We start from the raw sequence: 23964 nt of genomic DNA on the forward strand, positions 1-23964 counted from the left end.
AGGACAGGGTGTCATTGTTACATATTGTACACAGTGCCCTGGTTAGCAGGATATACACTTTATATGTTTCTTCAATAATCTGCTTTGTCCCCGTTTGCAATGTGCCTAAGAATAAACTATGTTTCTGTGCGTGCGTGCGTGCGTGCGTGCGTGCGTGCGTGCGTGCGTGCGTGCGACACATACCTGACGAAAAAAGGTGGGAGGAGCCGGTGTCGACGATGTTTCTCGGAGATACTCGTCCCAACTGAACGCATCTGGAAACAAGAGCATGGACACAGTACAGTAAGATCTACAGTACAGTACAGTAAGATGTACAGTTATCCTCCTCTCATCTGGAAACAAGAGCATGAACACAGTGTGTAAGATGTACAGTACAGTAAGATGTACAGTTATCCTCCTTTCATCTGGAAACAAGAGCATGAACACAGTATGTAAGATGTACAGTACAGTACAGATGTACAGTTATCCTCCTTTCATCTGGAAACAAGAGCATGAACACAGTATGTAAGATGTACAGTTATCCTCATTTCTCCAGCTTACTGTTAAATTATTATCTAACCCGTAAAAACACATTGAGTCTATTTTTCAAGTGGAAACTGGACAAGAGGCAGAATACATAATTATAATACATAATATAATAATATAATACATAATATTATATTTTTCAAAAAAAGCAGACCTACAAGCTCTTAGCGTGCCACTCGGTTGTGCGCTAAGAGCTTGTAGATCTGCTATCTTTGAAAAAGAGTCGTGAAAATGCGGCACAGATCTTTGAATATATATATTCTTTCAGAGTGAATGTTTTTAACTCAAATCTTTGCTTCTGGGGGGGGGGGGGGGGTCCCTGGAACAACATATTCTCAGATGGGGGTCGGCGGGCAATTATACAGATAATGTTTGGGATCCTTGACATGAAATATTGAGCACCGACTGACATAAACATATTTCAGATCTTTTTATTATTTCGACATCAGGTCTAAATGGGTTAACCCATTCTGAACGGGAACCCATTTTGGTGTTATAGCATCATGTTATGCTTTAGCTATTGAAAAATAGCAGACCTACAAGCTCATAGCGCGCCACCGAGTGGCGCGCTACGAGCTTGTAGGTCTGCTACTTTTTTGAAAAATCGAAGAACGACGGACATTATTTTTAGAATCTGATCTCAGGTCAGAATGGGTTAATCAGACCAGTGTGTGTCCAGTGGAAACCTCATATGAATCTGATCTCAGGTCAGAATTGGTTAAGGTGCGTTACCTGTTCAAATCATACATAAATAACGGTAATGGGTCGCGCACACCAAGACTGCATTACAGTCATTTATGCTTTCATTTTGGACAGGAGGCAAACGTCTTCATCAGTGTGAAGGCTGATGAAGGCTGGATAGCCTAAACACGTTTGTCTCCTGTCCAAAATGCAAGAATAAATGACTGTAATGCAGTCTTTGGTGTGTGCGACCCATTCAGTATTTCAGCCGTGACGTGAGCGCCCCCCTCCTGAGATACTTCCGGGTCCTACTTTTGTGTCGCTTGGGTGTCCCCACATTGAGTTACACTGTGACGCTCCGGCGGACTAAATCTGAGACGAAAACAACCACAAAAGTCTCATTTCACCAACAAAACTACTGGTCTCCCAAATCTGGCTGTGACAGGCCGTCTGCCCCACACGGAATACTATCGCCATTTTATTGTATTGTGTTAACTAAATCCTCATTAATGCAAACTAGATTCAACATACTCAAGCCTGCACACATTCTAAATATGACCCCGGAATATTTTAGCGAGCAAATGGACTGTTGCCACCTTCAATAATAATGATAATAATAGTCTTTATTGTCTCCACATCATATATTTTTGTTGTCATGGACAAAACATTAATAATTCTACTCGAGTTGGAAACATCAAGACCCATTTTAACCCTAAATGGCTTCATTTCTGAAAAACAACGTAATTGTAAAAAGATTCACGTGTTTAGATATTCTATTTACAATGGGATGCGGACGGGAGCTGGTGCCACTTGGACCCGGACGTAACATAGGACTACAAAATGACATTTCGCAATTCCATTGGCAATGTGTCTGTGTCTGCACTGGATAATATAAATACAATATTGTATAACAATAAGGGGCCAAAAATACAACAGTGTTCTATTCTAAAGCTCAACATTTATTTTTATAAAAGATAACCGAGGGGTTCTCAACCCGTGGGTCGCGACCCCTCAGGGGGTCGCCAAATTATTTAAAATACGGGGGTCCAGAGACATGGCCAAAGTATTCCCGGGGGTCCCTAGCCAAAAACGTTGAGAACCCCCTGAGATAACACATCACACAGACACACATTTCACACATTAACACCAGCAGATATTGCAATATGTCACAATATGTTTTAAGGGTCACAGTGAGTGGCCTACTTCTGCTATGTGACACAGCAGTAACCGGACACCATGCTGTCCCAGACGGTCACTAAAAAACAACCTGACATTTCTTTCTACTCGGTCTGTGTCTCATATAGGAGGGCTGTGGGCAGTTCAGAAACCGTCTTCCAGTGACGACGATCATCGATGGGGAATACAAGCTAATAGAAACGGCAGGCTTTCTAGTCGTGAAAAGTTGCAATGTGAAAATGGAAGCCATCGTTCTCACGGTAATGAAAATCTAAAAATGTTGTGAAAACAAATCTCGTTTAAAAAAAAATCTGCCTAATGATGATGTCACTGGAAGACGGTTTCTAAACTGCCCACAGCCCTCCTATGAGACACAGACTAAGTAGAAAAGAATTGTGCCATTTTATTATGATTATTAGCAAGGACCTATTATATGAAGATACTGTAGGTTGAAAAGTGGTGAAGTGGTCCTTTAAAACCCTCTAAGACCCAGCGTTGCTTTTTAGCAACAATTTTATTTTATTTAATTACTAATTATTTATTTATTTTTCTGTTCTTTTTTCACCTAAACGTCATCAGTGATGTTCATTGCAATGCCATTTCAATGCCATTGGTCATGATATTTGCATATAAATACCCCCCACAGAGGCTGAAATTCACACAAATTAAAAATGTCTGCGATTTTGAATTTTTTTTTAACCTAAGACTTTTGACCTTTACCCTAATAAAAGTAGGTACAATAATTGTAATATATGTTTTTTTGTGATTAGAATGTCTAGAACATGTTTTATTCATTATTGTGAAAGATATCCCCCAAATGTAAATTATTAATTTATTATATTATTATATAATTATTATATAATTATTATAAATTTTCCATCAAACTTTTTTTTTTTTTTTTTAACATTTTTTTTTGTCTTAGTCCTAGTAGTACAAAGTAGTAGTAAGGTTGAAATCTATTTTTTGCAAGTAGAAATTAATGCGGGTGTTGTAATGCGATATGAAAATCCACATTACCTTTAGCTGAAGTCAGAGTCTGTCCTGAGGGGGAAATAACGGTGCTTCCTGGTTTATCCTTTTTCCCGTCCTTCTGATCTGTGAAGACAAACACGGCCATTTTCATTCCAGACTATTTAACATCAGATGTCTGACTCTGTGGCTCTGAGGTCAGCTTCTGTACCCAGTCGTTGGGGACCCAGAATACACACATTGATATCACCCATTAACCCATTCTGACCTGAGATCAGATTCTAAAAATGTCCTTCTACATCCTGACAGTTTTCCATTCTGACCTGAGATCAGATTCTAAAAATGTCTTCTACATCCTGACAGTTTTCCATTCTGACCTGAGATCAGATTCTAAAAATGTCTTCTACATCCTGACAGTTTTCCATTCTGACCTGAGATCAGATTCCAAAAGGGGTCTCCGCCCAAAATTGGTTTAAGACTTGAGGCCAATTCAAAAATCAGACGGACTGCAGACATCTGAAAATATGTTGTTCCAGCCAGGGGAACCCCCAGAAAGAGAACATATATTCAAATATTTGCACACATTATTATCGCAATAAAAAAAAAAGAAATAGCAGATCTACAAGCTTGTAGATCTGCTATTATTATTTTTCAACGTAAAGTAAAGTATAACATGATGCTTAAAACACCAAAAGGGGTTCCCGTCCAGAATGGGTTAAAAAAAAAACACAAAAAGTAATTGGACAGCCAGTTAGTACTGCACCATTCTTATTAATAATAATAATAATAATTATTATTATTATAATATTATGTTATGTTTTCCTATTATCTCTCCTAACGGTACCAACATCAACTATGGAATGGAATTGTGGACAAAATCTTATCCAGCGTATTTGGGTCCGAGAGGTTGAATATCACCACGCGGTGGTCTGTGGCTGAAATGCAGAATAAATAATATAGAGCAGTGGCGTGCACAGACATTTAGAGGGGCAGGTGCTCAAGTGAAAAAAAGGGCACCTTGTGCAGCGCTTTTTTGGGGCGGGAACGCATTTTGGTGCTTTAGCTATTGAAAAATAGCAGATCTACAAGCTCATAGCGCGCCACCGAGTGGCGCGCTACGAGCTTGTAGGTCTGCTATTTTTCTTTAATCGAAGAACCACTGACATAGAAACATAGCTTTAGATTGTGGGGGGCCTAAATAATATAGTAGAAGCGTTTTTTTTTAATCGAGATTTGATCAATGTCATGGTCCACACTAAAAATTAAGAAGAAAAAAAATAAAACTTCTTTTTTTTTTAAGAGCAAAATTGCCAAAAGGGCAGGGGGTGCTCTAGCACCCCCTAGTGTATCTGTGCACGCCACTGAGGTAGAGGGTTGAAAACCACTGCCGTAACGTAAAGTGATTGCGTTTTCCTTGCACCAGATGCAATATTGCGTCTCTTACACAGAACTACAGCACAGACCTCCCACTGAACTATGGGGAAGTGAGATATGGTGAATGAGTCATCTTTAGGTAGCATTGCTTCCACGTTTCATCAGCACAGCCTCTTTCATGTATGAAAAGCGGCCCCGTGTTGAAATGACAGCCAGGACACATTTTTCACGTTTTCTGAAAAATCAGTCAGTCGTTCTTTTCGATTTTTCAAAAATAGCAGACCTACAAGCTCGTAGCGCGCCACTCGGTGGCGCGCTACGAGCTTGTAGATCTGCTATTTTTCAATAGCTAAATAAGCTCGAAGGCATTTACCCCCTGCCATAAATCAAGAATGATTTCATTAATTTCAAAAGACATGAAATTCTGCGTTAAAATTTGCGATGTTGTTGACGCGTAAAGTGACATTTATGATGTCCCGTTTACCGGCAGCCCTATTTTGAGCCATTATAAAAGACGATGAATAAAACTAAACGTAAAGAAAATAAATAATAATAGTCGATCTACAAGCTCACACAGCATGACATTGTGATCTTGTGGTTTGGCTTTTTTTTTGGGAGGAAATGTGACAAATGGTAATAAAAAAAGAAGAATCGTTCTTACCTTTCAGTGGGGTCTTCCCCATGTCGACAGGTGTGACGATGGTGTTGACCCACTCTGTGTCTCAGCGTCTCCTCTGTGGCGAGGACGGAAAGAACCAGGGTGTTGACCCACTGTCTCTGTGTCTCAGTGTCTCCGCTGTGACGCCGTCTGTCCTGGAAAACAAGCACACACAAGGAAGGAAAAGTAGTTCATGTCAACGGTCGGTACAGCAGCGCACAAATGAATCCCACACGGATTCATTAACACACATGTGCACCCATTTCTGTCAGAGCACATGTTTGCTCAAGCTCATATCGCGCCACCGAGTGGCGCGCTACGAGCTTGTAGGTCTGCCATTTTTGAAAAATCAAAGAACGACTGACATTTTTAGAATCTGATCTCAGGTCAGAATGGGTTCATCAGACCAGTGTGTGTCCAGTGGAAACCTCGTATGAATCTGATCTCAGGTCAGAATGGGTTAATAATGTACAAATGGTGCTTTGGGACCGCGATCCCGATTGTATTTCTCACGTTCGGCCGATACCTATAACGATATTGGGGTGAAAGGGAACATTTTGAAATATGTCCATGATTATAATTATGTCAAAACCCACGTAAGAAAAAACCTGTGTGTGGGGAGGAAGAGGAGAATGTTTAGGCCTGTCACAAAGATGCAAAACGATATTATACTATAATATACAGGGCTGCACACAACTTCTTTGGTCTAGTACTCAGAGGAGCACCTGGAGGAGTTACTTGGTGCTCCTAAAATGCGGCGACCCGTCTCGCCGCCGGATGGATAAAAGAGGGATGCATGAATAACTTATAGCAAAACAATATTTATTGGATGAGTGGGGACTGGGGAGTCAATGAAGAGTATTGCAACTGAACTCTAGATTCATCCCATTATTTTTTTTAAATCGAGAGTTGCAAATTGCAGCTATAGGTCCATGTGTATTCCAGCCCTATATCATGCATATTCTAATACAAACTTCTTAATACTTCCTAAGGATAATATGAGCATCAAAGCAATATTTAGATACTTTTTAGATACTATTTTTTATTTAAATAGCCGATCTACTAGCTCACAACATGTTGCGGAGGCGACACGTTGTGAGCTTGCAGATCGGCTATTTGTTTAACATACGACACGTCGTACGACACGGCGAGCATACGTCAGGCTTCCCTGACTGAGGCGATGTACACACAGTCAACACAGAGTCAGACAGTCAGACACACATTGCTCCTCGGTGCAAAATAAACAGTGTACACTACCCGACTTTACGATAATAAGGGACAGTATGTCGGGACACGCTGTTGTCATGTTGATAAGCTTCATATTGTGCAGCAGTGCCAGTCCGTGAGAGACGGCATCGCATACGAGCAAGTTGCATCGCACACGAGCAACTTGCTCCGGCACCCGGAAAACAAGCAGTGAGCAGCATGGAAGCCTCCATCGTTTGACTAAGGACGCGCTGTGATTGGCCACAATGGCCAGTGCACATGTGCAAGACGTGCTGTGATTGGCCAGTAGTAGCTACTTTGAGTGGCAGTCGGTGGGAAATGCTCTGGCCACAGAATTTACTAGTATTCTGGCCATGATAATCAGCGCATGCGCACTGGCGCACCGCTTATGTGCAGCCCTGCATATGTAGCCCTAGTTGCTATCGTGATCAATTTACCATATTAGGGAGGTCAGCACGCATCGACATCCTTGATTGGTCAAACCAAACCATCGGCTTCACAGATTGGCCAAAACTTTGCGTGACGTTTGTGCATCTGAACCAATATAAGTGAAGACAGAGAACATTCCATGCTTTTACACAGCAGGACTTGACCAAAAGGATACATACCATCGGTCAATAGTACTTATTCTAGTGAGTAATGTTACACTGGGCGGAGCGTCTGAGAGGACCAGAGACCGCCGATCAAAGAGCTGTGACAGTGAGACACTGTGTGTACTCCTTTGGAGGAGACTGTTGGGAAGACGAGAAGAAGATTGACGTGAACGTCTTCAACACAAAGTCTTTGATCTGGAGGAAGTTGACCCCAGAGACACCTGGAAGAGAACGTCACCTTGAGGTTCCAAACAGGCGCTGGGGCCACACAGCTGTTCTGATTGAAGACACCGTCTACCTCTGGGGAGGTTATGCTAACGGCAATGTTCTTTATGCATTTGATGTCGACGCCCACAGATGGTTCAAAACACAGGTTTCTGGGACCGTTCCAAAGGGGAGGTGGTACCACTCAGCCTGTGTTTTGGGGAAGGACATGTTTATTCATGGAGGATGGACCGGGACTGAATGGACTAATGACATGTACAAGTTGGACACCACCACGATGGTCTGGACTTTAATTAACACCAGAGGAACTCCACCTCCTGCTTCATCAGGTCACTCTGCTACCGTTATCGGGACAAAGATGTTTGTATTTGGAGGCTGGGTGGGTCGGTACCACAACACCACCATCAGAGTGTTTGACACAGAGACCAACCTCTGGATGGACACACCTTCTACACAGCTTCTACCAAAAGAACGCTGGAATCATTCAGCCTTTACCTACAATGGAGAGCTGTACATATTGGGTGGTCACATAGGTAACAAGTACTTAAATGATCTGTGGAAATTCAGTCCACAGACCTTCTCCTTGAAGAAGGTTGAGCCCAAAGGGAAAGGACCGTCTCAGATGTATAGTATGTGCTGTTGCATGATGGGAGATCGTGTCATCATCTTAGGAGGAGCCAACACCTCTGTTGACCTGTATGTCTTAGACTTCAGTCCGAGCCTCAAGACATTATGTAAGCTAGCAGTTATTCAGTACGGTCTGGAGCAGTCTGGACTCCCACACAACATCAGGTGGGAACTGGCAGCCATGACTATAGCAAACAGCTGCTGATTGAACAAGCAAACAAATAATACTATAAAATGAAGAATAAAAAGTATAAATAACAGCGACACGTGGAGCAATATTATAAGAAGGAAATTAAAACAGCAAGCAGTACAAAGACAGGGTGCCTGATTACAGTGTAGGTTTTTCCCTTTCACTTTTTTTTGACTACCGTATATTATTACACCACCCAAATGGTATAAAAGTTTGGTTTCTCCAGAATCGAGTCATTTGGAGTGAAAATCGGAACGATCACCGATATGTGGTCGATCGGGAGCACCTCTACAAACAAGTTTAGCTAATGTTATGAACCCGTTCAGTTGGTGTTTTTAGCATTATGCTATACTTTAGTAGCCTGGTTAATAAACCAGACCGAATCAGCCGTTGGCAAAAAAAATTGCCTACCGGCGGATTTCGGTCTGGAGAGGCTCAATTTTACGCCCATTTCCTACACAGGAGAATGTGGGCGCCCAATAGGGACACGGTATGCAATATGGGCGGGCTTTGGTACAGTGACGTTCAATGCTTGAGACCTTTGACTGACAGTAGCTCTGACCAATTGCGTCAAAGAGAAAATGTTTCCCTGGAAATGAAATCCAAGCTGAGCCTCCCCAGACTAATATCCCGCGGATCTGTGCGATATTAGTCTGGTTTATTAACCAGGCTAATACTTTAGCTGTTCAAAAATAGCAGATCTACAAGCTCATAGCGCCGCGCTATGAGCTTGTAGATCTGTTATTTTTTGAAAAATCGTGAAAATGTGGCGCAAATTTTTCAGAATGAACGTTTTTTTATTAACTAAAATCTTTGCTTCTCGTCCCTGGAACAACATATTTTCAGATGGGGAGTCGGTGGTGGCCTATTACATATAGTTTTTGGGGTCCTTGACATGAAATATTGAGCACCACTGGTATAGAAACATGAGGTATTTCAGAAAACTGTCATATGCTTTAGAATACTTTTTTCTTTTTTTTTACGTCAGGCCTAAATGGGGTTAAGCTTCACCACATAACATGAAACAAACTGGTACCGAGGTGGAACTGTGAAGTTGAACACAGTGTTTCGCTGGAGTTTGATTCTGAAGTTCAAGCGGTATTAATGGGGGTGTGTGTGTGTGTGTGTGTGTGTGTGTGTGTGTCTGCTGTGTTTGAAGTTTGTTTACAGGGATATCGAGTATCGACGAGAGCTACTACTGTAGGCATTCAAAGACGAAAAAAGAGGGGAATCCCCCTTTACATGCTTTAATGAATGCGAGTACTTAAAAAGACCACACACACACACACACACACACACACAGTCACACACACACACACACGAGGAGATAATCAGCAGGTTTCTAAACAACCAAAGTATAGTGGCTTCAATCAGAACCCAACCCAGTGGGAAATACACCGATTCCCACCCAGTGCTCCGACATGTTGATCTACAGTACGTACGTACATCTCGTTATATTTATATACAATCGAGGGCAACGTGGAAATTAAACCAATAAAGGACCCTTTAATTGGAAGCATGGCTCTACAAAATATTGTACATTTTGAACAAGCACTTCAACAAAGAAGTGCTTGTTTTTTTTGTTTTTTTACTATTCCTGTTATGCAGTCATATCAGTCTCCCCGTGTGAGTTTTAGAAGGCTGACAATGATTTTTACGTATTTATTTTGCTCTAAATGAGACTAGTATAATGTCAATTCATTTGACAATAATTCAGCTTTGAACATGTAGGGCTCCATTTTCGTCCCCGCTAAACCCCTTATCCCTAAACTTTACTCGGTGCCGCACTATGAGCTTGTAGATCTGTTATTTTTTCAATAGCTAAAGTAGAACATAATGCTTAAAACACCAAAAAGGGTTCCGCCCATAAAACAATGTCAAACTCACCTAAGCATTATCCCTCTACACTCTGTCTATACAGAACCTCCATGTGATCAAACTGCCCCAAAGCTACGTTTGGCTTGGGTGGAAATTCCTGAACCACTCGCTTATTTTAAGAGCACTGGGGTGGAGCAATTGTAATAAGTTACGCACATTCCCTTTTTCCCTCTCACTGTATGTGTTTTTCCTGTTTTTGGCTATATAGAAATGTATATGTGACGTGTACGTCTCTAAATGTTATGATGAATTGAACAAGGTGGACCCTCTTGTGAACAAGTGTAATGCTTTATATGGGTGCCGTCCACTCACTCTCACAGTTAAACGTCTTTGTATTGAGTTTGTGCTTGAAATGTACTGTCATTCTGCAAACTGTTAATAAATACTTCAATACTTCAATCAATCAGTCCTAATGTCAGAGTTAAATTAACATGGACGTTTTACAGCGTATTGACGTTTGTAGCTACTAGGCTGCTGCTACGTATCAAATCACCTAATGGTGTTAACGTTCCAGTCAGACCCTCCCACACGCTGACAGGAAACATACATGACTGTGTGTGTGTGTGTGTGTGTGTGTGTGTGTGTGTGTGTGTGTGTGTGTGTGTGTGTGTGTGTGTGTGTGTGTGTGTGTGTGTGTGTGTGTGTGTGTGTGTGTGTGTGGAGGTTACTGTAGGTGGCATGTTCTTATACGTAGGTCACCTACATGACTGTGTGTGTGTGTGGAGGTTACTGTAGGTGGCATGTTGTTATACTGTACGTAGGTCACCTACATGACTGTGTGTGTGTGTGTGTGTGTGTGTGTGTGTGTGTGTGTGTGTGTGTGTGTGTGTGTGTGTGTGTGTGTGTGTGTGTGTGTGGAGGTTACTGTAGGTGGCATGTTGTTATAGGTCAACAGATCAACATGATGATGTAACCCTATTATAACCCGCCAGTTGCCCATGTATATACATGACATACATGGGCAACTGGCGGCCCGGGGGCCACATGCGGCCCCCACCTTCACTTAATGCGGCCCTCAGGTTAATATCAACTGGTGGCCCGGGGGCCACATGCGGCCCCCACCTTCACTTAATGAGGCCCTCAGGTTAATATCAACTGGCGGCCCGGGGGCCACATGCGGCCCCCACCTTCACTTATTGAGGCCCTCAGGTTAATATCAGAATGCTGATATATTATTGATTTCAGCTGTTACAATTCCAAACATGCAAACCCATGACCCATTTCAATTACTTCCGTTTATATAAGTAGCATTAGTTTGCATTTAAGTAAAATGCATTTGAAATTAAATACAAATGCCAATTCAAAAATAGCAAAAGAAAAAAGAAATCTGGATATTTCAAAAAAAAATAACAGATCTACAAGCTCAAAACGCGTTGCAGTGCAACGTGTTTTGAGCTTGTAGATCTGCTATTTTTTCCTATGACAGTAACATGCAATGTGGCCCCTCTGGAGTGAGTGTGGAAATATCGTGGCCCTGACTGTCCAACTTTAAAGTTGCCCACCCCATCCCTGGAACATTTTATAGGTCCACAGATCCCATCCCTGGGCGTCCACAGATCACCATGGCGATGTACTGTAACCCCATTATAATACTATTATGACAGGCAGAGATTAAAATAGGGTACATTTTGAATCCCAAAACACAGTTTATAGTTAACCCATTCTGACCCGAGATCAGATTCATACGAGGTTTCCACTGGACACACACTGGTCTGATTAACCCATTCTGACCTGAGATCAGATTCAAAAAATGTCAGTCGTTCTTCGATTTTTCAAAAAATAGCAGACCTACAAGCTCGTAGCGCGCCACTCGGTGGACAGGTGGACAGGTCATCATAATCATGACAAATATGATATGATCATGGTCAGGATGTAAAGGTTCAGGTTGGTGACTCATTTCTATAGCTCCCCCACGTAACAGCTACAGTTAGTCATCCATGATACAGATCAGACCATGGGAATGTTTTATGACTAAGCATGAAAATCAAACAAGCATGAAAGGAAGACAAATTGTTCATGTATAGATATACTTGTATGTGAGACAGCCAGCTTGTCAAGTTTTGTAGATATACAAATAGATTGATTGATTGATTGATTGATTGATTGATTGGCAGAATTACAGTACATTTCAAGCGCAACTCAATACAACAACTGTTAAACAGTGCAAGTGGACCGTCGACAGACTCGACACCATGAAGCATTACACTTGTTTACAATAGGGCCCACCATTTTCAATTCATCAAATAAATAGTATTGTGATTCATCACAAATATTAGTGAAATTAGAATGATTTGTTGACATGGTTTTGGGGGTTGAATGAACTGCATGGTGCTACTGTAACTACAGTAACAGGCAGCGCATGTTCTTGTTGATATCTTCTAAAAACTTGTAAAAAAAAAAATCACACATTTCAATGAGTTCACTACCTGTATTTAAATTATGACTGGAGTTTAAAGTATATAATTAGGTGAGTCATGATCGCCATGATGTAATGTATGTACAATCAGCTCAAGTGTAATCAGAAGTAGTCTACAGTCTGTCTGGCTGACTGACTGTAGCCTTGAGTTAGCAGCTCGTTGCTAACGTTGCTTGGATATAGTTGTGGTGGGGGAAATGTAAGATCTACAAGCTCACAACGCGTCGCCGAGGCGACGCGCTGTGAGCTTGTAGATCTGACATTTTTCCTTTCCAGGTCATAGCCCGAGTCTGTTGACAACTGGACGGCTTCATCATCACACACAGCAAAAGGAAACGAGATGCTAACGAGGCTAATAATGCTAGCTGTCTGCTGCTGGCTGCTGCTACGAAAACAACTCATTATTATGACATAGATTTGGTGTTATAATACATTTAGCCCCCTCAAAACAACAACAGGGTATATATTATAATAGCTTCATTTGGCTGTAATTGGTAAAACTCCACACGTACAATGAATAAACAAAATAGCCCCCTGGAGAAAGAATTTAAGAAGTGTAAACTTACTGATCTGTTGTTTTTCTTCTTTCCTTCCAGGAGGAGAAGTGAGAACACTTTTCTGCTCTCTCTCTCTCTCTCTCTCTCTCTCTCTCTCTCTCTCTCTCTCTCTCTCTCTCTCTCTCTCTCTCTCTCTCTCCGTTCCGTGCGTCAGTGATCCGTCAGTCCGTCAGTCAGCTGCCTGCCATATTTTTCAGCCAAAAGTAGTCTAGAGTGTACACACAGTACACATACACACACATACATACAGTACGCTACACACGCACACGCACTGAGATGTACAAACTATATAACCTCCTACCTCCTGGTCTGGCGGCGGCGTCACCACCCACACACACACACACACACACACACACACACACACAGTACACACTGTCTGACTGACTGACACACTAATGAAGCCTCAGTGGTTCCTGTTAACTGGTCACAGGAACAGGAACCAGCTATAAGAGCCCATGGATCCGGTCTAAAGAAGTCCCGCCCTACTGTATCCGCACCGAATGACGCACAGGTCAAAATGAGCTTTATTGGCGTGAGAAAACCAGCCATCCATCCATCCATCTCTTTCAACTGCTTATCCGTAGTCGGGTCGCGGGGGCAACAGCTCCACCAGAGTGTATAGTGCAGGGGTGCCCAAACCTTTTTGACTTGAGAGCTACTTTCACAATTTTTTTTAATGATATATATATTTTGGCCCATGTCATGTGGTCTATACCTGCAAAGCCTCTGTGATCTATACTGGTAGATCGCAATCTACCTTCTGGGCACCCCAGGCCCTGGTATAGTGTTATGTATAGTTTATATGTATAGTTTCATTATATAGATATATATTCCACTGTTACTTTCTTAGTTTACGCATGTTTCATGATAAATGCTTTTTATGTGATGTATTCCCATGCTTTTTTGTTCTTGCTTAATGTAAATCGCTCTGGATTAAGAGCGTCTGATAATGCCTAAATTGTAAATTGTAAATTGTTCCAGACTTCCCTCTCCCTCCAGAGCAACATTAGTGACTTCCTCCTGGGGGATCCCGAGACGTTCCAAGGCAAGTGAGTCGATGTGTTTCCTCCAACTGCGCCTTGGTCTGCCCCGGGGGTCTCCTCCCAGTGGGACGTGATCCTTGGTCTGCCCCGGGGGTCTCCTCCCAGTGGGACGTGATCCTTGGTCTGCCCCGGGGGTCTCCTCCCAGTGGGACGTGGTCCTTGGTCTGCCCCGGGGTCTCCTCCCAGTGGGACGTGGTCCTTGGTCTGCCCAGGGGTCTCCTCCCAGTGGGACGTGGTCCTTGGTCTGCCCCGGGGGTCTCCTCCCAGTGGGACGTGATCCTTGGTCTGCCCCGGGGTCTCCTCCCAGTGGGACGTGGTCCTTGGTCTGCCCCGGGGGTCTCCTCCCAGTGGGACGTGGTCCTTGGTCTGCCCCGGGGGTCTCCTCCCAGTGGGACGTGATCCTTGGTCTGCCCCGGGGTCTCCTCCCAGTGAGACGTGGTCCTTGGTTTGCCCCGGGGGTCTCCTCCCAGTGGGACGTGATCCTTGGTCTGCCCCGGGGTCTCCTCCCAGTGGGACGTGGTCCTTGGTCTGCCCCGGGGGTCTCCTCCCAGTGGGACGTGATCCTTGGTCTGCCCCGGGGTCTCCTCCCAGTGGGACGTGGTCCTTGGTCTGCCCCGGGGTCTCCTCCCAGTGGGACGTGATCCTTGGTCTGCCCCGGGGTCTCCTCCCAGTGGGACGTGATCCTTGGTCTGCCCCGGGGGTCTCCTCCCAGTGGGACGTGATCCTTGGTCTGCCCCGGGGGTCTCCTCCCAGTGGGACGTGATCCTTGGTCTGCCCCAGGGTCTCCTCCCAGTGGGACGTGATCCTTGGTCTGCCCCGGGGGTCTCCTCCCAGTGGGACGTGATCCTTGGTCTGCCCCGGGGTCTCCTCCCAGTGGGACGTGATCCTTGGTCTGCCCCGGGGTCTCCTCCCAGTGGGACGTGATCCTTGGTCTGCCCCGGGGGTCTCCTCCCAGTGGGACGTGGTCCTTGGTTTGCCCCGGGGGTCTCCTCCCAGTGGGACGTGATCCTTGGTCTGCCCCGGGGGTCTCCTCCCAGTGGGACGTGATCTACACACCCTCCGCCAACCTGTAGTCCATATAGGACAGATGCCTCATTATAGGATATGGGACAATGTGATCTTTGTATTGCTGTAGTTTATGAATTGATGTGATAGCAATGTCAAAATGGCAGCTGATTACTTGTTTTCGGCCCTTTTATCTGATATAAAATGGTATATTGAGTGGCATAAATAATGGGCCGATTTGGATGATTCTGCCATCAAAGTATAGGTTTTCTGGGGTGCCGAGTTGATTTATGAGGTGACTGAAGAAATGTGAGTGCAATGTCATAGGTCAATGTCATTTTGTATCCAAAATACTACACTAAACCGTCGTGGACTTCTTTTGATCATGTTTTCACCTGTTGTCCGTTAGATTAACTCACAGGTTGTGGAAGAGCGCCCTCTAGTGCCCTCTCACAGAGGTTTTCTCCAAGCCGAGGCCACCAACTGTGTGCAGTTAATATGTACCACCTTCTGATAGATAGGACACGGGACGGGATGTGTTTTTGGAACGCTAAACAGAGAACCATTACATCAGTATCTCCAGAAAGTAACATAATACTGCTTGCTTGTGTGTGTGTGTGTGTGTGTGTGTGTGTGTGTGTGTGTGTGTGTGTGTGCGTGTGTGTGCGTGCGCGCGTGCATCTCATTTGTGTGGACCTAAATAAATGGGTAAAATGGCACCGTCTACTGAAGGTTTTAGAATCCTCTCCTGTCTCTCTCTCTCTCTCTCTCTCAAGGCAACCACCTTCAAACCTGATGCTGAGTGTGGGTCTACTTCTCTGTATGGGTGTGGTTAACATTAGACAGTGACTTATTGATAGTTAAATACAATGTACAATTAAACAGTTTTTATTATTAGTGCAACAAAATAGAAAGAGAAAAAGCGGTTACCCAACACTCAAAACTTTATTTGCATAAACAAAGCTCTTTAAAGGTGCAGTTAAGCTTAAGAAACAACCCTTCCTTTTAGAGATTTAAAAACAGGGTTTAAAAATACATCTATAAATTGCCAAACCATTCTCTTTTTCTTTGTAAACAATAGCAAATGGACCAACTGTAGGCCTACTGTAGTTCCAAACTGTTGTTTACACAATACTGTTCAGATGCTTTGCTTTCACAGGCAGTCAGCATGTACTTTCAGTGGTTAAAATGGGAAAAATAACCTAAAATAAAATAAATTAAACACATTGTCTCGTACCCAGAGGACCACCTATACCCATCCAGATCGTTTCAGTGAGATTCGCAGAGGTTAATTCTGCCAGGGTGATGTCTGTCGTTCAGCCCAATACAATGGAGCTCGGGACTTAAGTAAGTCGGGACTTGATCACTCCCGGCTGGGTCGCCTGAGTGAGGGGTATGATGTTGAGAGACCCGAAACCCCATTGACCTCAGGATACATCACTGAGGATACGTCCCAGGTGCATCCATGCGATGTTTTTTGTTATAGTTCCTCTATTTATAGTGACTCATAGGAATAGACTATGTGACAACCAACCAGGTATAGTCTGGTGACCACCGGAGAGACGGGTGACAGCCGGAATGTAGACGGCAACCGGGTGAGCAGTATGGGTTAGTGCCCCAGCCTGGGTCCTCCGTGAGGAGGAAGCCCAACAGCCCTCGGTGAGGCCTTTGGGAGGGCCATGCAAGCAGCAAGCGGAACCGCAGTACCATGACCCTGCGGAACCATTGCCTGAATGAACTGTCTGGTGCTGGGACTCTGGTGCAACGCACAGGTCCTCGCTCTGGTGAGAGCAGGAGTGGACCTGGTGAGACGTAGGAGGGGCCCGGACAGGAGACAACCCACAGAGCCTAGTCCCTCCATGTGCCAGAAGTGTACCTCCCAGCCCTGGCAGAGTAGTTCTGGAGTAGTTCCAACGGATTGTGTGCCCCTGGTTTTGCCCTAGTGGGACTTATCGAGGGTAGCTACTGGGACGTAAGTCGGGACTTGATCACTCCCGGCTGGGTCACCTGAGTGAGGGGTATGATGTTGGGAGACCCGAAACCCCGATGACCTTGGGATACATCACTGAGGATACGTCCCAGGTGAAACCCTGATGACCTTGGGATACATCACTGAGGATACGTCCCAGGTGATGACCTCAGGATACATCACTGAGGATACGTCCCAGGTGCATCCATGCGATGTTTTTTGTTATAGAGCTCAAACGTATGTCGTACAAATTGCATTTGTAAACAATTTAGTAGTAGTAAGTAGTTGAAGACAATAAAAGTCCATTGAGCTCCATGGTACAGTGTAAAGATCTATGGATCTTTCTGCTGTCTATACAATGGATTTATGGATCTTTCTGCTGTCTATACAGTAAAGATCTATGGATCTTTCTGCTGTCTATACAATGGAGCTCGATGGAGAAAGAAAACGTCAAGAAAGAACGTTTTGTTCGTATTTTACTGTATGTGAACTGTCAATTTAAAACACATTATTTTATACCAAGCGAAAAACACATTATTTTATACTAAGACGAGACTGGGACTGCCTGCCTGGTGCATTGCATACAGTACAGTGCAACATTATTCTGATTACTAGCCAGATTTTAGCCAGAGAGCAAGTCTTGTTTGTTCAACCAATTTAGACCCGAGGATGATTCTACAAATTCCTTCTAAATCCTGAGTTTTCTGAAAAACCCTATGTTTCTATATGTCAGTCGTATGTGCAGATCTACAAGCTCGTAGCTTGTAGATTTGCTATTTTTGAAAAATCATGAAAAGGCGGTGCAAATCTTTGAATATATATTCTTTCAGAGTGAACGTTTGTAATTCAAATCTTTGCATCTGGAGGGGGGGGGTCCCTGGAACAACATTTTCATATGGGGGTCGGCGGCCAATTACATATTTTTTGGGGGTCCTTGATATGAAAATGTTTGAGAACCACTGACATAGAAACATGGGCTTTTCCGAAAAAGACATTTGTAGAATCGTCCTCAGGTCTTTAGCAATGACCTAATATCTGCTGCTATCACAATATAGTGCTTTAACCTTTGAACAAACACAAAAGGTTTTGACCATAAAATATCACTTTTACCCAACACACACAGCAATGACATGAGGAACGTATAGACCAATCAGAACACTGCAATGACATGAGGAACGTATAGACCAATCAGAACACTGCAATGACATAAAGGAACGTAAAGCAAGGACATTCAGCTATACTGTACATTATACTGTACATCCTGTTACAGTTCCTTGTTGCAACATCTGTTTCCTCATTTGTACTGGATTCAAAAATATATATATATTTTTGAGTGGTGCAACCACTCCTACAACCAGCTTGCAATGTCCTCGTACCTGTTTGTGTGTGTGTCTGTGTAAGCACGAGTATGTGACTTAATAATAGCAGTAGGGGGCGCCAGAAACAGTGAGAGGGGTAGTGTCTCTAATGAGAGAGAGAGAGAGAGAGAGAGAGAGAGAGAGAGAGAGGGGGGGGGGGGGGGGATTGCACCACTCAGTTCACGTGTGTGTGATTTCTTTTAATTCACAGGGCCGTATGCATTAACGATTCAGTCTTTAATGTTCCCTTATTAACGTCTTAACGATTTCTATAATGTTTTTAAAATGTATATAATTTTGGCCTTTCATTATTGTAATTATAAGCACACATTCAATCATACATTCAGTGTTTCTGAGCCAAACAGGTCTGTAGCACTCTCAGAGTCAGGATGGTCCTTGACATTAAAACGTTTGATCGCCACTGGTATTGTATAGCAGGGGTTCCCAAAGTGGGGTCCGGGGACCCCCAGGGGTCCTTGGCTTCATTGGCTGGGAGGCTGGTCTTGGTACAGCCTTCTGGACCGGCTGCTTTTGGGCGTGTGCAGGGAGAGCTGCGACAGCGTGGAGCAACCCAGAGGCGATGCTTTCTCAGTCTCAGGCTCAGTCTGGAGAAATACAATACCATAAAATAAAACCATCAGTTGCACGAAAACCTTTTTTGAACGACAAGGCCGTTTTAGTTCAATTACAGGGGTCTCCCCAATCACTGCAGAGCCATCTAATAGAAGAGTTATGGTATTGAGGGGGCAGAAACCCAGAGCCATCTAATAGAAGAGTTACGGTATTGAGGGGGCAGAAACCCAGAGCCATCTAATAGAAGAGTTACGGTATTGAGGGGGCAGAAACCCAGAGCCATCTAATAGAAAAGTTACGGTATTGAGGGGGCAGAAACCCAGAGCCATCTAATAGAAAAGTTACGGTATTGAGGGGGCAGAAACCCAGAGCCATCTAATAGAAGAGTTACGGTATTGAGGGGGCAGAAACCCAGAGCCATCTAATAGAAAAGTTACGGTATTGAGGGGGCAGAAACCCAGAGCCATCTAATAGAAGAGTTACGGTATTGAGGGGGCAGAAACCCAGAGCCATCTAATAGAAGAGTTACGGTATTGAGGGGGCAGAAACCCAGAGCCATCTAATAGAAGAGTTACGGTATTGAGGGGGCAGAAACCCAGAGCCATCTAATAGAAAAGTTACGGTATTGATGGGGAAAGGGCTGTTCATGCAGCCTGAGTGGCGCAAATAAGAACTATTCTAGGCATGTGTGCAACATGACATCTGTTTTAAAGTACTGTACAGTAACAAGTAAAGTCTCTGTAATGTTTCTGTTGTACGATTACTACAAAACGATCTAAGATAAAGGGATTTAAGATCATTTAAACACAACAATTGCCCATTGACCTTTATCTGCTTGGGCGGGGTTCCCATCAGCCAATCAGAGTGCAGCCTCTTGCCGGCGGTCTCCTGGGAGCCCGCCACGGCTCTGAGCGGGCCCGGCGGCTGGTCGGACCCGAACCTCTCCTCCTCGCTGTTCATGGGCGACCAGGAGTACGCCTGACTGAAAACCATGTCTTCGTCCAGCACCGAGGTCTGCTCCGGGACCTCCACCTTCACCTCCTCGGGCTGAGGCTGCTGCTGCTTCTTCCACAGGCTTTTACGAGCCACGGGTGTGGACGTGGAGTGGACGCCGTCGCCGCAGGGGTCTCTGGACCGGCCGGGGTTCCACGAGGATGGAGGGGTGGACGCCGCGGGGAGCGGGCTGCGGAGGAGGAGACCCGGGGGCCGCCCGGGGGGGCCCGCCGCGGGGGGCGGGCTTCGGAGGAGACCCGGGGGCCGCCCAGGGGGGCCCGCCGCCGCCGCCGCCGATGGGGTGCCGGGCTGGGAACCGGCGGGGTTCTCAGCTCTGGAGGACTGGTCCAGGACCCTCTTGACCAGGCCGCTGAGCCGCGTGGTGCGCGGGGTCTCGCGCTTGGTGATGGCCGCCGCGATGGCGTCCTGCCGGGCGACCACGTAGACGCGCTTCTGTCCGCGGGTCACCGCCGTGTACACGTGCTTCCACGTCTGGGCCGTGCTGTTCCCCATCACGTACACGATGGTCTCGTTCTCCGAGCCCTGTACACGTACAAAGCAAAGTAAGCAAAGTTACCATGTTTACCCAGGGTAACTGGACTAAGGAAAGGAAAGGTACTATGTTTACCCAGGGTAACTGGACTAAGGAAAGGAAAGGTACTATGTTTACCCAGGGTAACTGGACTAAGGAAAGGAAAGGTACTATGTTTACCCAGGGTAACTGGACTAAGGAAAGGAAAGGTACTATGTTTACCCAGGGTAACTGGACTAAGGAAAGGAAAGGTACTATGTTTACCCAGGGTAACTGGACTAAGGAAAGGAAAGGTACTATGTTTACCCAGGGTAACTGGACTAAGGAAAGGAAAGGTACTATGTTTACCCAGGGTAACTGGACTAAGGAAAGGAAAGGTACTATGTTTACCCAGGGTAACTGGACTAAGGAAAGGAAAGGTACTATGTTTACCCAGGGTAACTGGACTAAGGAAAGGAAAGGGACTATGTTTACCCAGGGTAACTGGACTAAGGAAAGGAAAGGTACTATGTTTACCCAGGGTAACTGGACTAAGGAAAGGAAAGGTACTATGTTTACCCAGGGTAACTGGACTAAGGAAAGGAAAGGTACTATGTTTACCCAGGGTAACTGGACTAAGGAAAGGAAAGGTACTATGTTTACCCAGGGTAACTGGACTAAGGAAAGGAAAGGTACTATGTTTACCCAGGGTAACTGGACTAAGGAAAGGAAAGGTACTATGTTTACCCAGGGTAACTGGACTAAGGAAAGGAAAGGTACTATGTTTACCCAGGGTAACTGGACTAAGCTCAAGAACTTGTTTACAGCCAGGCCCTGCTCATAGAACATTTCATGGTAGGGGTTCAATGCCTTGTCCATAAAGGGCACTTCAGCGGTGGTAATTTTAACGTGCCAGTCCGGGGATTCGAACTAGCGACCTTCCGATATCAAGACCGCTCCGCTAACCGTTCGGCTACCGCTGCCCCTTCCAAACAATATCAACCTTCCGTTCACATGTCAGTCATTTCAAAGTGACAGAGAAAAGAACAGAAATCGTTTACACCTAGACTGGTGTGTCAGATTCAATTCAATTCAATTCAATTCAATTCAATTCAAACTTTATTCAAGACACTCACAGGGCCCAGCCTCTCTCCAGTTACCTGGAAGGTGTGTATGGTCCTGGCCCAGCCTCTCTCCAGTTACCTGGAAGGTGTGGATGGTCCTGACTCCTGGCCCAGCCTCTCTGCAGTTACCTGGAAGGTGTGGATGGTCCTGGCCCAGTTACCTGGAAGGTGTGGATGGTTCTGGCCCAGGCGTGCTGCAGCCTGCACTCTCTCTGCAGTTCCTTGAAGTCCACTTTGATCATCCGCCCGTCGCCGTCGTCCAGGGTGAGGTAGCGGCTCCGCCTCTTCCTGGAGGAGCCCTCCTCTTCTATCGTCACGTCCTGCCACAGACAAACAAACCAAATGGCCGCGGTTGAAAGTAACGTGATGCTAGTTTTGTCGCGTCCTCCTTGGCCTGAATCAACATGTTCAGGCTGTGAAACCCCCAAAAGAATCAGATGTGAACTACCACCCTGATGAGTACTTGAAATGTATGAGTTGAGGCATAACATTTTCGGCTAAAATAGCAGATCTACAAGATCCACAACTCTTCGCGTATAGCAAGGTGTTGTGAGCTTGTAGATCATCTATTTACATGTTTCTGTTTGACCAGTTGTTGACGTAGTTGTTGTCTTTCACCGTCATATGGGGAAAACCTATTATTGCATAATATTAAGAAAAATAAAATAAAATAAAATAAAATAAAATAAAATAAAATAAAATAAAATAAAATAAAATAAAATAAAATAAAATAAAATAAAATAAAATAAAATAAAATAAAATAAAATAAAATAAAATAAAATAAAATAAAATAAAATAAAATAAAATAAAATAAAATAAAATAAAATAAAATAAATTCTGACCTCCCTGATGAAGAATATCTCTCCGTTACAGAGGCGCAGCTTGTCTTTGTTCTCAGGGTCTCCGCTGGTCTCTCCGCCCTGACTGGCCTCCTGGCTGGACGTCGCGCTGGCCTCCACGCCCTCGGTGTTGTTGATGTAACCGTTTTTGGTGCAGCACACCTTGTCTCCGGGTTGAAACGACAGCTTGGACTTGTGATTTCTGCCCGAAATGACACTCGCACTGATGCAGAAATGAAGGCAAATAAAAGTCAACATCCACGTTAAAATATTTCAACAAAAGCTTACGTTCTAAACGTAAATAATTTCCAAAGCAGGTGGATTTCAAATGCTTGAAGTGATTTCTGGATAACTTGGGACCACTGACCACAATGGTCTATTCATAGAGACTTCCATTATTAAAGGAGAATTCCACGCTAGAAGGCTTTCTTACCTTTATCCGTAGTTGTTACGTCCCCACCAAAGAGGTCCAGGTGTTATTTTGTGCAAAAGCCCATTATTGGCATTATTGGCTATTTCCCCTACCATAATCCCTCAATGAATTGAATTGCATTGAATTGAATGGGGCATTGGCGTGTTGTGCTAATTTGCTTATTTCCATTCCATTTTATTTTATATATCCTCTCTTGATAATGTCAATAGTATCCCATGCGACACACTTTACTACTTATTTAGATGGAAAACAATTAGCACAAAAACCCAACCCCCATTGAGGGCTTATATTAGGGGAAATAGCCAATTATGCACTTTTGAACAAAATAACACCTGGACCTCTTTGGTGGGGACGTAACAACTACAAATAACACCTGGACCTCTTTGGTGGGGACGTAACAACTACAAATAACACCTGGACCTCTTTGGTGGGGATGTAACAACTACAAATAACACCTGGACCTCTTTGGTGGGGACGTAACAACTACAAATAACACCTGGACCTCTTTGGTGGGGACGTAACGACTACAAATAACACCTGGACCTCTTTGGTGGGGACGTAACGACTACAAATAACACCTGGACCTCTTTGGTGGGGACGTAACGACTACAAATAACACCTGGACCTCTTTGGTGGGGACGTAACAACTACAAATAACACCTGGACCTCTTTGGTGGGGACGTAACAACTACAAATAACACCTGGACCTCTTTGGTGGGGACGTAACGACTACAAATAACACCTGGACCTCTTTGGTGGGGACGTAACAACTACAAATAACACCTGGACCTCTTTGGTGGGGACGCAACGACTACAAATAACACCTGGACCTCTTTGGTGGGGACGTAACAACTACAAATAACACCTGGACCTCTTTGGTGGGGACGTAACAACTATACAAATAACACCTGGACCTCTTTGGTGGGGACGTAACGACTACAAATAACACCTGGACCTCTTTGGTGGGGACGTAACGACTACAGATAAAGGTAAGAAAGCATTAGAGATCAAGATGTTTTT

The 23964-nt window shown here is 44.4% G+C and overlaps 2 protein-coding genes across 2 annotated transcripts in view; both read right to left on the minus strand.

Moving 5' to 3' along the window:
- Window positions 1–13411, minus strand: part of LOC310860045 (sex comb on midleg-like protein 2) — a gene marked incomplete at its 3' end in the record, with an annotated part of 57055 nt that extends 43644 nt beyond the window's left edge. Inside the window, exons 1-4 of the mRNA XM_083766806.1 lie at window positions 13106–13411; window positions 5387–5538; window positions 3400–3477; window positions 184–254 (exon numbers count right to left, since the gene is read on the minus strand). Of these exons, the coding sequence (XP_083622932.1) occupies window positions 184–254; window positions 3400–3477; window positions 5387–5408 (171 nt within the window). The 5' untranslated portion in view covers window positions 5409–5538; window positions 13106–13411. The remainder of the gene's footprint in view (window positions 1–183; window positions 255–3399; window positions 3478–5386; window positions 5539–13105) is intronic.
- Window positions 13412–18873: 5462 nt separating this feature from the next.
- Window positions 18874–23964, minus strand: part of LOC310860046 (DNA helicase B-like) — a gene marked incomplete at its 5' end in the record, with an annotated part of 29340 nt that continues 24249 nt past the window's right edge. The window contains 4 exons of the mRNA XM_083766807.1: window positions 18874–19076; window positions 19870–20580; window positions 21834–21992; window positions 22515–22734. Coding sequence (XP_083622933.1) covers window positions 18954–19076; window positions 19870–20580; window positions 21834–21992; window positions 22515–22734 — 1213 coding nt within the window. The 3' untranslated portion in view covers window positions 18874–18953. The remainder of the gene's footprint in view (window positions 19077–19869; window positions 20581–21833; window positions 21993–22514; window positions 22735–23964) is intronic.

This window comes from Protomyctophum parallelum (assembly GCF_964188405.1).
Source record: "Protomyctophum parallelum genome assembly, chromosome: 6".
NCBI classification, from domain to species: domain Eukaryota; kingdom Metazoa; phylum Chordata; class Actinopteri; order Myctophiformes; family Myctophidae; genus Protomyctophum; species Protomyctophum parallelum.